General features: G+C 34.8%; 2 protein-coding genes across 2 annotated transcripts in view; one reads left to right on the top strand and one right to left on the bottom strand.

The window, feature by feature from the left end:
• Nucleotides 1-3,053: 3,053 nt before the first annotated feature.
• On the top strand, nt 3,054-6,717 carry LOC115929710 (testis-specific expressed protein 55-like). Its single transcript, XM_030999587.1, is given in 3 exon segments — nt 3,054-3,635; nt 4,642-4,672; nt 4,675-6,717. Coding segments are annotated over 3 exon segments (627 nt in total). The 5' UTR covers nt 3,054-3,149; the 3' UTR covers nt 4,785-6,717.
• Nucleotides 6,718-7,339: 622 nt separating this feature from the next.
• LOC763529 (echinoderm microtubule-associated protein-like 6) overlaps nt 7,340-16,239 on the bottom strand; it is a 39,497-nt gene continuing 30,597 nt past the window's right edge. Inside the window, exons 32-35 of the mRNA XM_030998705.1 lie at nt 13,468-13,571; nt 12,361-12,514; nt 11,772-11,872; nt 7,340-11,101 (exon numbers count right to left, since the gene is read on the bottom strand). Of these exons, the coding sequence (XP_030854565.1) occupies nt 11,077-11,101; nt 11,772-11,872; nt 12,361-12,514; nt 13,468-13,571 (384 nt within the window). The 3' untranslated portion in view covers nt 7,340-11,076. The remainder of the gene's footprint in view (nt 11,102-11,771; nt 11,873-12,360; nt 12,515-13,467; nt 13,572-16,239) is intronic.

Raw genomic sequence — 16,239 nt, 5'->3', positions numbered from 1 at the left:
CTTTTAGTTTTTTTTAATTTGATTTTTAGACGGGATGATGTTATAGGATCTGGGAAAATCCCAAGACAATCCCCATTTCCCGCACCACACTGGCTTCACGTTTAGATATGCTGGGTTCATTGACTTCCATAGTCAGACAATTATTTTCATCCATTTTATTAGTCTCTGTTTTTTGTTCCAGTGAGAGGAGATGGCGACAATGTTTGTCGCAATTACACTGAAAATGACAAAATAGTCCTTAATGACTTCGGCACTTCAGGATGCTGCAATGCGGCAAAGTCCTTAATTCGCTGTTAATGACCGTTCCGCTTTTGAGTGACCGTTATGCAAGAGTGAGCCGGTATCATACTGGGACTAGCGGTCACTTTCCCATTTTGTCACGTTTTCGGCCAGTCATAATTACGTGTTATTATAGCTTCAACAGAGCGAGGTTAACATGAAATTTGTGATAGAGGCGACATGTTATAACGACTCAACAGCTGCAGCCTAGGAGAAAAAAACAAAATATCATCACGGTTAGGTACCAGTATAACACATCATCCATGTGGACCTTGAAAAGGTGCTTAGGTATTATAAAAGCGCTGTTTTGTTTAGAAAGGTGTAAGAAATTATAATGATCAATGATACAAACAAACTTACATTAACCATTCAAATAAAGGTATAATGATAATAATAGACCCCTACGTTTAAAAAAAGGAATGATGCTAATGATGATAAACAATACTCGGCCTACCGTGCATGCGTTTCAACAAGGAGTACCCATTACAACAAAAAAATGGGGGGGGGGGGGGGGGGCCGGTTCCCCTGGATCCGCTAGTGGATACACTGGGTAAGTTTCTATGGTTATAATACACCACTGATAATCAGTGAAAGCCACTGCCTTGAAAAAATGTCAAAATTACACTCATAGTTCACTTCCTTGTAAAACAGAAAAGGTAGATTGTTTTAAAAATGGGTTTGTCAACCAAGCAAAATGATCCCATGATCACGGATCCGTGGGGCGAAAGGGACGAGGACCCCATTCAAACAAAGATATAAAAAACGACCCTTAACCTTAAGAAATTAAAACACCCCTTTCCGATCGGGAAGGCTGGCCGGGATTCATCTGTTTTTAAATTGTGGACCCCCCCCCCCCGGCCTATAAACAAGACTGGTGTTCCCCAGTGCCCCTCTCGAACTGACTAAAAATCCTTGCTGTTTCTCTGAAAGAAGCAAGCATGACACGGCTTGGGCTTGAGTTGCGACTGTGCTTCTTGTTAGGTTTATATGTATAGGATTAAGATTATGGGTAGCGAAAATGTGTTCTGATTAGTGACTACAGGTTATGAAGCGACACCCGACGATTCCCACCCCCCCCCCCCGCCCGCACCACCCAAAAAAAAAAAAAAATTGTCACCCACCCCAATAATTTAGGGTCTATGGGGAAAGTTGGAGCCCCCCTCCCCAACACCCTGAAGCCAATGCACATAGTTCGAGAAGATTATCGAAAGTAGACTATTCCTTATTAGGAGATCGAAGGAGAGGGGTAGGGGGCCGGGGGCCGGGGGCCATTATACCGATAGACCTTGACACACACTCACATCATTGACCGATTCGTTACGGCCAGTGACCAAAAACCCCGAGTGACTTAAGAACCAATTAAAATTTGACATCATAACCGCGGTTCAATATTACACAACATTATGATTAATGGCATAAAAGCAAAGAGAAGGTTATCTCTAAGCACCCTGTGTTATGGTTGTTAATATGATTATGATAATAATCTTTTCGTACTTTGTAAACTTTATCTGAAATATAATACATCATGTAATTTCATTACGAAACGATTACTTTGTAAGATAAAAATGTGTATTCAGGATATGTTAGGAGGGGGCGGGCCTTGCCCGGGGTCAGCCCTCACGCCTTCAAGTTGTTTGAAGGCTCAGCCAAGAAGGGGAAAAAATCCATTATATTTGTGATGCGCGGCTCCCCATCACTTTCTGGATAGGATAGGCCTATATATTCTGTTAAAGGAGCCAATATACACATGGCATATGCTAAGGCCATCGAACAATTAATTTAAACCAAAAGTAGACACCTGCCCCTACCACCTTGAATAACAATCCACTACCTTTATTATGGTTGTAATGTCTGTCCATGCACGTTGTGATTCCATGTGGGATACCATAAGCAGGCACGTAGCCACGGGGGGGGGGGGGGGGGGGGGCACGTGCCCCCTAAAATTTCCAAGATCGGTTGAACTTTTTTAGACTTTTTTTTTTTACCTCGATCGATTACATGAATGTGCCGCCTCCCCAAACATCGAACTATGGCTACGTGCCTGACCAAAAGGGGCCAATACCCCCCCCCCCCCCCCCCCCCACCCCGAAAAAAGGCTTCTAAGCGTTTGTCATTATTATCTCCAGACAGAGCTTTAACATTTTGGTCAGATATTAAACATTTGTATACTTCAATCAAACTGATCAGTCAAAAATATTGCAGGAATAATTGATTGCATTTTTTAACATTCAGCTTGTGTCACCACATTCCTATCTCATTCTCACCTACCTGGTATTTTTAATTGCACAAAAAAAATAATTAAAAAATCAGAAATCCAAAGCCCGCTTATTGGGTAGATCTACTTCTTGATTCGGATGACTGTCTGTCTGTCTCGTACCTAGTTACAAAATGTATAAGATAAATTTGTGATAAATACAAATGCCCCCATATATTTCCAAATCGATATACACACCAAAGGCCATGACCATTATTGTCATCGACAATGAAGTAGCGGTTTTGACTCCATGTAGCCATTGCATACAACATGCACCAGCCAAGGCAATCAATAGGTGGACTCGTTCATTATTTGTAGGGGTCCCAAGGAAAATATTAGTGATTTATTGAAAATAATGATCTTTTGTTAACAAATAAAAATGTAATTTATCTAAAACAGTATTTTTTTTAATAAACTGGTTGAAGCCTGAGGATATTAGTAAGAAAATTTTAATCAAAATTAATCACTTTGTAATAAATACCCCTAAAGAATGAAACTGCTCATGAAGGTTAACTCGAGGTCGTATCCTGGGCATGATGTACACAAACTATATCCGAACGGTGATTGATTGATATCAAAATATTGTTTAATTTGTTGTGACGTAGATTTTTTAGTAATGGCGGATTCAGAAGATCAACCTGTATTATTAACAGAAGGAAATTTTGTTCAAGAAGATGCCGAGAAAGATTCTAGTGACCAAGTTGTGGATTCCACAAATGAAGCCACTGAGCAGGACGGTGGAGCGAGCGGGGACATAGTCGAGCACCCCCCCGCAACTAGCCCGGCGCCGGGCACACTTGTAGCCGATGATTTACGTCCTTCAACTGCTCCAGAACCTGGCCTTTCTTCAGGCAGCCTTCAAGAAGTTGAACGTTCTATTACGAAAGCTGTATCTGATACTCTATTGCCAGGTAGTGTCAATGATGGGGAAGAAGAAGGGGACGGCTTTAATGTAGCCTTACAGCCAGACACTCTGAGTGATAGACTTGATCAACTTCCATATGACTTGGGAGATGATGTTGAATACATGGCGCCACCAGAGGATCCATACATGCGAGCAGTCAACTACATGGAGAAATACAAAGTTATGCAGATATTCCAGGTAGTTAAACCCTGCGAAATGTCAGTTTCTGTTCCGCATTTAGCCAAAAAAAAATTGTAGTCTTGACTCTTGATATAGAAATTAGAATAAAAAGCAGTGCATGACAGTTCTACTTCTGATGCTTGAAAAACCAGGACAGTCCAAAAAAACAAAAAACAATACAAATTATGAAGATTTCTGCTGATAGAGATAACGGTCAACATAAAAATAGGCAGCTTTCTTTACCTTAAATATTTGGTTCCTGATGGGACATTGAAACACAGAATCCCTCTTCCTCATTTTTGAAAATATACAAATGATAAACTAAGAATCAGTTTTACATGACTTTATAGTTATAAAGATGGTGACAATGATGTGGATTTTCCTTGAAATGACTCCACTATTTACAAAATATAGAGAATCTATTCAGGTGCTTAGTGGAAATATCAAAATTCATACTAGAAGCTCATGAGGCTCTGGCTCAACAACAAGATTTAAATTTCCCTGGAGCTGGAGAGTCGGGCTAATTATTTACCATTCTAGCAAGAGATATGTGTGCAATATTGTCTTGCAATATTTACTGGTATACTACTAACTAGTTATATAGCAATCCACTAACAAAAGACCTACACAATGTACGTACCATAAAAAAGCCAGGATTTGAGCCCTTATGGGTTTTTTAAAGTTTACTAGCTAGTAGCTAATAAATGGAGAAAAAATCTTAAATGCATCCTTTTCTCCCATCAGTTCACCACTCCATATCATTTTGGATGAATGTAGTTAGTATTCTCTCTCCCTTCGCTTTTCAGAGATCATCGAGTTCATCGCAGTCAAAGTGGTAGGCTAATTCATATGGACTTGATGTAATTTATGAGATTTGGTACTCAATGATAAGGCTTTTACATGTATAGATAGTTTCCAATCCATAAATGATTTCATTATTTGCCTATTTTGATTTTAATGAAGTGTCTTCATTCGCATCAAATTTCTTCTTTCAAAACTTGAAATTTATTGTCTTATTTTTCAGAAACTAACGGCTGAAATTGTGTATCACAGACCCCTGATCCACTGGAACACATGCTGTCTGAACTGCATAAAATGAAGAAAGAGAGAGATGCTCAGGTTGAAGCCATCATATCATCAGCATCAAATCATTCACTGGATGTCTGATTTACCTTCAGAACCATCTTGCCTGAGGGAAGAGTTTTAGATCATGAAATGCTGATATTTAAAAGAAAGAGCTGTACTGCTGATATCATGGAGATCATAGATGAACAGTAGTTTACAGGAATTGTCTACCTTTGACTGAGAATAACTTCTTGGTTTATTTTTTACTAATCATGGCATCGTAGTTTGAGCTAGTTTTGTGAGATTAGTTATTTGCTATTACTCTGTAATATGCCAGTGATATTGCGAAAGCATCCACAAAATCGCCATTGGTCTTATAAAAGAGGGGGAAAATTCATTAGCATAAGCCCCAGTCAGCATACTCTATTGATATATCATGGTGTGAAAGAGGCAGTTGCAGCTTTGTAATCGAGCAAAATAGAAAATCATATGGAAAGAGTAACTTGAAAAAGAATTTTTATGTGAAGTTTTGGTGATCAAGGACAAGGTGATGTCTCATTTCATTCAATTGAAAAAAAAGTTGCATAAAACAAACAAATCCCACCATCTGGATCAGTATCTTTTTAAAATATCAAGTAACAAAGATATTGCTTGCTACATGCTACTACTAGTATTACATTTGTGTGTCAATTTTTATATTGCACATTTACAGTGTATATGATATATCTTTCAGTATATAGTCACATTATCTGTATTATGCAAGCAAATGTATTTATTTTTTCTCACTAATTGCTTTTTATATAGGCCTATAGTTTGATGTAACAGTAAGTTACAGTATTAACATTGCATCTGTAGAGTTGGATATTTTCAGAGGTTTATAAAATGCAACATTTTGGGGAATAAGTAGAAATTCAGTCAGTTAAGTAGATTTTGTTTGCTAGAGAGTTGCTCTCATTTTCCCCCAGATTATTCCATGATTAGGTGTTTTTGACAGAGATTAAGAATTCAATGAATTTGGAGTATCCTGTGATTACACTTTACGTGTTTTTGACAGGAATGAAGGATTCATTAAGTTAATTTCTTTTATAACACTGCTTGTTGATGAAAACAACCTAATGGTCATTCATTAGTTTACAAACCTTCATTAAACCCAAAACACTACAAGGTAATTGGGATAAACAATGTCTTGTTTTTTTACATGAAGCAAAATACAATTTGATTTCAGATTCACATAAATAGCTTATGAGTCATTGTTGTAAACAAATACACGACTCTGTGACTTAGGGGCCCTCATTCTTTTGGTAATGATACATCAAGAAAAAAAAAAAGAAGCAAAGTACCAAAGCAATACTGTGTCAATTTCTGCATGGAATAGTGTACTGCTGTGACAAGTAACAATATTTAGTTGTGGCGAAAGAGGTAATTTGTGCTTCTGATGTAAAAAATGTAGTATAAAATGGGGTGAATAGGGACAACAATTTATTAGTCTTCTTCTCCCTAGAAATGTTTTTTGATTCATGAGAAATTAAAGGGAAATATTATGAAAATGCACAATATTTATTGGGCTAGTAAATTACAATTTCTGGTATCAAATATGTCAATCATCCAAATATCACTTGCAGTTTTTTTATAGAAATGGGTTCATGAATCGTGTGGATATTATTTAAAGGGATAGTGTTTTAAATAGCACTGTGATTGGAAATTCGTCTTGGAAAGTTTGATTCTTTCTAGAAATTTAGTGGCATCATAGGTTTGATTAATTGATTTTTATACAGTATTACATTAATTTGTATGGAATTTAGTTTGTAATGCAACTGAAATATCCAAAGTCTTGCTTACTTCATACTGCAAAATTTTATATTGTGCCATTCAATTTGCTTTTGCTTTTATCATAATTTTTTAGATTGTGCCTGCTTTATTTTATTTAAGCATACAATGCTGGTTCGAAGATTATGATGTAAGTTATGATGTGTGCAACTTTTTCATAATGGAAAAGTTATTTTGAATAAAACATTGATTCTATTTACCAAAGTAATACTTTGTATCTACAGAAGTCTGTTATATTTTATCCAGAGAAGTCTCGAGTAGTTACAGATTATATTCCTATTATTTGTGTAATATCATGCCATGTAAAGTATAATATTTTTCATAATGTATTCATTTACATAAAAGTTGACTCCTCCAATTTCCTTACAAGACAATAAAGTCTGTCACAAGCTCCCCAACATATCCATGAGTCTCTAACAGGGTAAAATGACTACAGAAAAATATCTGCATCAAATTTAGCAATAATGAAGGAAGGAGGGTTCAAATATCCTGAAATCTCCCTTGATCAACAACAAATGATAAATCTATTAGAACAACAGTTACACATCCAATCGAACCCACGACCGGGAGGTCGTGGGTTCGATCCCCGGCCGCGTCATACCAAAAGACGTTAAAAGATGGGAGTTGCTGCTACCTTGTTTGGCGCTCAACAATAAGGGATAGAGCAACGTCGATCTGGCGCTGCTCAGTGGCTGCCAGGCTCACGATCAATTGGGCAAAAAGAATTTTCATTTCGGTTTAATAAAATTTGGAGTGGACTAAAAGATTATTATTATTATTATTATTATTACAATCTTGCATGAACAGATTACAAGAAAAAAGTATAGTCATTCTTTTATGAAAAGTTATTTAATATGACTTAATGAAGTCCAGATTGTACACATGACACCACTGATAATCAATAAATTGCTACAATTTACATCGGGTATTACAAAGATGCTCAATTTGACATTTTATGCAATATCATTTCAAACGACTGAATAGAATCAACCATTAGGAATTATAAGAAAATGTGTCTTTCAACAACTATGTCATGTTTGATTGCCTAGGAAATCAAGAATAATACACTGAATGCAGCAATACTGACATAGCAGCATATAAGCTTCAGAGTCATTGTGAAATCTTGATGCATTACATTGGTCTCCATATATATATCGAAACATAATCTTGAAATTTTACCCTTTTCTTTCCTTTTTACAGAACAATTTTTTTAAAACAAATGCTTGTTTAGAACATCAGTATTTCACAATGTGTGGAATGCTGACAATTGCAACAAAGCTCATTTCAGTTTTAATGCATATGAACAGTAATCAAGTAATAAACAGAATGAAATCCTATTCTATTTGCAGCACAATATATAATCATTAAGTACTTCTACAATCTAGGTATATGCTATATTTCTATGCCAGTATACATGTAATTGAAATATAAAATGTATCTACATTATTCAACATTTACAAAAAGTAAAGAAAAATATAAAAAATAAAAAGAACACCGAGTCAAGACAGAGGGTTCCAAGTGATTCATTCTTTTCACCAGTAAAACATTTACTTCAAAACACCAAAGGTATCTTTCACTGAAATAGACAGGCAAAGTCTGTCAAATATCAAAACAGGTAAACACATTAAAAAAAAACGAAAAACAATAATAAATTGTCAATGTACATGTTGTTTCTCCATTGAAAAACAAGACCAAAAATACACAAAATGAAAAACAATACGCTTTTATATTGTTCACAACGTTCAAAAATTGACCCCAAAACTTGCATTTTCCTCCAGCTTATTATTAATTAAGTCATAATACAAGTGTTTTGTTGTAAACTTGCTTATGAGTTTCTCTTCTTAGTGATCAAGGTAGAAATTGTGTTGCATTTACATGCACCCATGTTCCTTTTAATGCTAATTAGCAAGCCATAAGCAAATAACAATTCTCAAATAACAATGGTGAGAATATTTGTATGCATGTTTGACTCGTTTACTGACAGACATTGCCAATGTTGGAAGAAAGTGGCTATTTTCTTCATCTTAGAAATTGCCTATTCAATCTCCATGTACAAACAAATAAATTTGCATTTTGCTTTTAACCTGTAATTTGCTACTCTAACAAAACTATAATACCATTCTGTTTCAGGTGAACAGCAATGTCACAATGATATGAATATATCAGCTCTCTTGTTTTCATTACAATCAATTAATTGATGACCAAAGGCCTACACTTTGTAACACAAACATTGCTGAATTCATTCATTTTTCCCTTAAAATTGTCAAGCTCACTAAAACTTCTCAAGACACAGTGTTCTTGGACATATTACAGAAGCTTTACAAGTATTTTTGTATATGTTTTCACAGGTTGCCAATTAAAAAGAAAAATCCATATCTAATGAGCAAAATGAGCTAGAATACTGTAGAATTGACCTTGGGTCAGTAAATAAAGAAACAAGACAAATGTCCTGGTCATTGAAAGGAAAAATTGGTCAATGATCCATCCAGTTCCATGATTAATATAACATAATTTATGACAGAGCATATCAGATCAAATGTTATGTGAATGTAATGTGCATGTCAAAACTGGTACATGTAAAGGAGGGTTCATGGGGGGGGGGGGGGTATATGCTTTTGAAGATTTCTAGAGTTGTTAAAAGCTACTTACAAAATGAGTTTAAAGATGTAATTTGTGGTTTGATTGCTTGGAAGGTATATGGCTTCACACCCAATATCAGGTTGAGAATCTCTGCAACTGCAAACATTATCAATAATATTTACCACGCCTTCACATCTGTTCAAAATATTATGAATCATGTTTTGTTTTTATGTTGATTGAATAGGTAATCTTGTACTGTTAATCCAACTCTAAAATGAAGCATTCTTCTAAATTCATTTTCCATCAAAACAAGATACAAAATTTCAAACGTATCATCATGTTACCTACATTGGTGTTACTTTCAAGGACTTTCAGTTCAATTGCACTTGTGGTTAATCTGGGACTAAGGTACTACCGTAAGCATACACAAAGGCTGGTACATTTACTTTATATTTAAATGGACATGAATTATATTTTCTCTACCAATATCTTAATGTATTCTTCTTGATTTTAGATTGTTCATAAAGGTTAGTTATGCTTCATAATGATTCAATTTACTTATACGTCAAATATAAGTCTTCAACACATCGATTTTGAGAGGTAATGTCTTATGAAAGAGAAGACAGTAGAAAGCACATTATGACATATTAACAAACAAACGTTAGTTTCTGACTCAATTCATACATCTAGTAGTTGAAAAGCTCTTTCATGAAAGTGAGTTTCAAATCAATACTTCAAAATATTCATATGAGGACTACACATAATTTGTTCAATATGAAATACTCTTGTACCTAGATTGATTTGGTATGGTCTATGAAAGACAAGAAAAAGAAAAAAGAGAGTTCTGAAAAAAAAAGAAACCAAAAATAACACCTGAATACATTCTATGCTGCACAATGGCATCCAAGTACCACATTACCTTTTTTCTTTGATTGTCTAATCACATGTGATCAAGAATGTCCTTAATGCCTTGTGTCATTCTAGTCTACACCATCAATGATTTGGTAAGGCACAATTGTTTTATGGATCTACGTTGGAGACTTCAGAATATTCTTTCGCGTTCAAATTCATCACAAAAAATTAATTATATCAATTTACGGTCTACTGATATTTTTTTAGGAAGAGTGTGAATCCCTTCAATGTTCCTGAATGATACAAATTTATATATAAGGCATGTGGGTCTTCTGTATTCTTCTATAAAATTGTGCACGATGTGTCAAAAAGTATGAGTGAAAATAAAACTGATAAAATGGAGTAATCCAGTCATTATGGACATCACTCAACAGAGTCAACAGTTTACATGCCATTCAAGGAGTCAGGGAGAAACAAAATTGAGTGCATCAAGTGTGCGTAAGACATGGGTACCCATGATTATGCATGTGCAAATGCTGACATAAGCTGGTAGACATCCCAAAATCATAACTTCAATTTTTATTTTCTCCTTATCTTCCTATTTGTCCTAATCCTACAGTTGTCTTGACCAGGGATTTAGGGAAGGGATTGGGGTACGATGGGGGTGGTATAAGTAAGTCTTTTTTTTCATTGACAAAATAATGTTGAAAATAATTACAAGAGACCAACAAATAAGAAAATATCTACCATACCATGCTATACAAAAACAAAAGATTTCAGAAGTACATATAGTACAAATTGTTTTAAATTTCACATCTGTCTCCAGTCTAAACTCGCTTATGTTCCGCTAGATTTTTGACAATGCTTTTGGCACAAGATATAATCCCTGCTAACTATAAACATAACAATGGCAAACACCATTTACAAATGGAAGAAAGTCCAAAGCAACATTACACATTCAGAACTATGAAGACAACATAGAGACTTGAATATCACTGAACTGTTCATGGTATCTCTGATATACAAAATATGGAAAGAAATCCTGGTCATAATGTCCCATCCTTTGAAAGTGACTTTCAGAATGTGGCGTGAAACCCTGCATTGAAGCGTGCTTCTCAAGACTGGTGATCAAATCTCACCTACATTTCCACACAAACAAGCTATGGAATCAAGCAAATGAGAGAAATTAGATAATGTTAGTTTCCAGTCTCAGATTGGATGACATTGTATATTTGAATATCAGTATATAACACATTCTTCTTCTAGGTTTTGTTTTAATTCTCAAGTCTATCAGTCATGGTCTATGATCAAATATTGACCCTAACCCTTCCATTGTAACATATGTTTCCAAGGCATAATAGTAGATCTCATATCTTTGGACAAAATAAGATTATGTTTCTTGGAATTCAAAATAGATGAATGAATTGTAAAATATAAATTTTGACAGTATTTCTCTTATGATTATTAGCAATTACAAAGAAACCAGAATAAATAATTTGTCCCAGTAACTTTTTTTCAAAAATTATATACATGTTTGTGACTTGGTGCATAATCTGCTGAGTCATCACTACCGGTATCTACTTCACTTACATAAAAAACATTTAACAAATTCTTAAGGATGATGATGATGATTTTTTTTTTTTTTTTTTTTTTTGGGGGGGGGGGGGGGGGGTTGTACAGCAATTTTTCACTTTATGACAGCTCACACATCTTAGCAATGATTTCAATGTTATGCCAGTTGAAAGGTTTAAAGCTACCATCAAGGACTTGCACATTAAAACAACATCACACCTTAAATGGATTAATCTGTAACGAGTTGAAAGAACTTACCAGCAATCATCACCTCCAGTGGAGATAAGATGTCTGTCATCATAGATGAACTTCACATTGGTCACATGAGCAGAATGACCAACATACTTCTTGTGAGGTGCCTGGAATTAGATATCATATTAAATCTGTCAAAGAAACCAAATCACACTAAAGGGGGAAAAAGCCTTCATCTGAATGATAAATTACATTCAAATCATTACTATTCAATGGATATGGATAACAAAAGAACCAACAAATGATAATTGCCTTTTTACTGCACCAAATAATAATTTTCCAAGGGTAGTATGCCCCTTAAAATATTAAACATTAATTAGATTAGTAATCCCCCAAGAAACAACCCTCAGTGCTACAGCAGTTGTACCTTTAATGCAGTTTCCACAAAATTTGCATACTCAATTATTTCACTTTCTTTACGTGTTCACAGATCAAGCATGTGCGGACAAAAATGAATAAATAGTAAATAAAAATAAGTTATTATATTGAAAACTTCTTGTTCATTTATTCTTATGCACATGCACTAGGAGCCTAAAAATTCATAGCTCCCAGTATTGAGTAATATTCAAAGTATATGAATAACCTCAAAACTCACATATAGCTCTGCACATGGGAAATTGAAAAGCTTCACAAAGCCAAAGTCATCTCCTGTTGCTATTGCATTGCCTTGTCCACTGACAATGGAACAGTTCACATCAGCCTTGTCTGCATTCCTTGGCCAAACTCCTACCACTTCTTGACCAACAACACTGGCAATAAAATAAAGTGCAAAGTCAAAGTCAAACATTCTGATAAGAACTGATACAGGCAAAGATACCCAGCTAGAACTAACAGACTAGTTTGTAGTCAGCATGTGGTGTAAATGACCCTAAATATTCACAGAGATTCAAACAGGGTGTTTGTAATGTCTCTTTCTTTGCATTTTAGAATAATCATTCTCAAAATGATGGAGGTGCTTCATGAATAACTTTTTGTTTCCTCATTTGAAGAAAAAAAAATATATGACTACACCTGTGTACCCCATGTGGAATGCAGCATTGGTGGTTCATAAACAATCTGATGAGATGCTTCATGAATAGCTTTTGTCCCACTTTCGAACAAAATAATTCAATCTGCATACCCTAAAATGCAGCGTTGGTGCACAAATGAATGATAACATAATTTTCATTATCACTTGACTGTTTTTTATTCAGCTGGTTAAGTACAATTAAGTACAAATGAAATTTGTCTCTTATATGTAAATTGTATCTCTGAACTGGCTTTTTGTTTCCTCTGTAGACATTAGTAGCTAACTTGACAAACAGTACCATCTACATATTTAAATGAAAGAAAATGGTCTCTGTTAGCAATGAATGGCAGGTTGGTTCAAATACATTTATACAATTTCTTAAGAAATATTTAGTTATTCTTAGCCCCTTTCAAGCGTTACACTATGTCTTACTTTAGCAATACAAAAATTGTCCTTTTCTCATCTTTAATTACATTTCTAAATAGCAATTTAAAAAGTGGACTTCCTCTTTGCATTGAAAGGGGCAAGAATGGGATACATGTTCACAAACATGGGTGAACATTATGATCTTCTTAGACTCCCTTTCTATTTATTTCATTATTCGTCTGGCAACATACATCAGGATAAAAAATAATACATTTCCAGTCTCCATATATTAACTAATTTCCCAGACACATTAATGGACGGACATACCTTGTCCATGTAGCCCACGTGATGTTCTGAATATCACTGTTCTCTGTTACTGGTTTACCACTAGGCACTGTGTAGACTAGGCGTTGATAGGTCCCCGTACCAATCTGGTGTATACAAAGCAACAGATATCAAATAAATCAGTGAACATATATATATATATATATATATATACCATGGAAAATTGACAAAGTTGTTGTTTTTGTTGTTGATGTTGTTATCATCATAACCATCATATTTTTCTTCATCAACATCGCCATTATCATCCTCATCACTATCATTAGATCATCATGACCATCATTATTTTGATGATAATGATAATATGATGATGAATAAGTTTGCGTTTAGAGTTTTCAGTGCCAATCTGCTAAAAAATACAACTTTAATATCATACACAATGAATAATGGGAGTGATACATTCATCACATTGGCATTTCCATGGACTATGGCCCAAAGTCATAAAACTTGTAAAAGCCTAGAAAATGGTTTTCCTAAATAATGATTGCCTCATAACAAAGTTCGACCCAGAAGCAAGGGGCTGAATTGCCTGTACAGAAAATAAAAGATTAATAAGAAACTGCTAAAACACTTGCTCTGCCAGGCATGTATCTTGGCAGCTGATTTTTTAAAACTATAATAGCTCTTTAACATTGATATCACTAAAATGCTGTGATTTCAATTTCTTGCACTTTGGTTTAAGTAGTCAGCAGTTTTATTCCATTTTACACTATCAATCAAGACAATTACTCCAAAATATAAGTTAATATTTTTTATATACTTTTTTTTAATGGAGAATGGTCCATGGGATGGGGGGAGGGGGAGGGGATCATAGAGCATAAATTTACTATTCAAATTTCAGGATAAATACATTTAAAAAAAAACTAGATAAGGAGTCTGTACAATAATCTGATAAACAAGAATAGATAACAAATGTTAATATTTCTCAGGAAGAGCACCCCCCCCTCCCCATTAAGCAAAGAAATCAGTTTGAGAGTAAACAATTTTATTTTTTTTATGGGACGTAATATATGTTTATTTTGAGTTTTTTTAAACGATTTGAAACAGCTAGGTTGAATTGTCTTACTTTATTCTATTTGAGAGCTCTGTCATGCATTTCTTTTACTTATACAGGACTATTTTGCTGTATATTTGATACATCTTAATAATAAAATCAGTCACCGGTAGTACTTTTAAAAATTACAAATGTTATTTCCTTTTCCTGAGACCAAAAATACACCTAGAATGAATTCACACTTGAATCAAAGAAATAAAGAATCTTTATAACCTAGTTCATTATGCGAATGAAAAATAATGAGTACGGTACAAGGCTAAAACAAATACAGATTTAGAATATGGAGCAAATAATCATATGAGAGTGAATCCTGATAATGAAAATAGCTAAAGGTCATCAATACCATAAAAAAGCAACAGAACAGAGCACAAAGAATCTCCCACGCTGATTGACAGAAATAGGGTCCATCAATGTCAAACTGACAAGTGATTAAATCAAGAAATAACTGAGAAAGAATAATAATATTCCACTTTTATAAAGCGCTTAATACAAATTTCTTAAAGCGCTTTACAGATATACCATTACCCTGGTCATTGGATTCAATACTTGCCCGCACACATCTCCACTCCCCAGGGAGCATTCCAGCCAGGCATTACTTGACGCTCAAAAACTGTTTGACCAACAATGACCGTCGCATCCTACCGGATAGTCGGATACCCATTTAACAACTGGGTGGAGAGTAGCAAGTGCAGGTTAATATCTTGCCAAAGGATATTAGTGCCGTGTCGGGATTCGAACCCTCAACCTTTGCATTTCCAGTCGAGCGCCTGAAACCACTCGGCCGCGACACTCCTAATGAAGCACTACAAGAGTCTTCATATAGCTTTACGAATATTGTGTCATCACTATATATATATATATATATATATATATATATATATACAATGCTCACAACATCAAACGCACTTCCTGAAGAAATCCTTTGCGAAGCACTAAAAGACTCGACCTTCAGGCAAAATTCAATTTAACTAAGAGAATAGGTCATCACGTACAAAGGCTTAACCGGATTGGCCATAGCTCTGCTTTCCCAATTAATTGAATGTTGATGAAAGGTCGAGTTTTCAGGTGCTTCACAAAGGATTTCTTCAAGAAGTGTGTTTGATATTGTGAGCATTGTATGTATAAATATAGTGATGACATAATATTTGTAAGGCTACATGAAGACTCTTGTAGAGCCTCTTTCTCAGTTATTTCTTGATTTAACCACTCGTCGTTAATTCCATTTGCTGCATTGTGCCAAAATATTCATTAGCATCTATGGTTTCTGTGACCATGAAGTCTTAATCTGTTGAACATGATTTAATTTCATTAACTCATGCATTTTGCATAGACTTAGTATTCAACGAGTTAATCATCTGACAAAAAGTTTCTGGGTCAAAAACATAATCTTCTACATTAACCAATGAGAAAGCTTCTCTCACAAAACAGAGAATATCATTGGATTTTGATTGGGCAATATCAGGACAATTAAACCCTTGTTCACAAGTGACTTGGTACACTGTCTCCAAAACCATTATATACCATTAAAAATCACATAAAATAAATAAATTCTCTGTAAACATGAAATCAGCTACTACAACCCTAAATGCACTATATAACATGACAAAATCTTCTGAAATATTTTCCTCTGACATTATATGAAATGCAACACATGACATGGTAGACTGCTATTAAAAACAAAAACAAAAACAAAAACAAACAAA

The sequence above is a fragment of the Strongylocentrotus purpuratus genome, unplaced genomic scaffold (genome assembly GCF_000002235.5).
Source record: "Strongylocentrotus purpuratus isolate Spur 01 unplaced genomic scaffold, Spur_5.0 spur5_scaffold_5, whole genome shotgun sequence".
NCBI lineage: Eukaryota > Metazoa > Echinodermata > Echinoidea > Camarodonta > Strongylocentrotidae > Strongylocentrotus > Strongylocentrotus purpuratus.
Note: the sequence above shows the minus strand (reverse complement) of the source record. Positions and strands in the feature narration are given on the sequence as shown.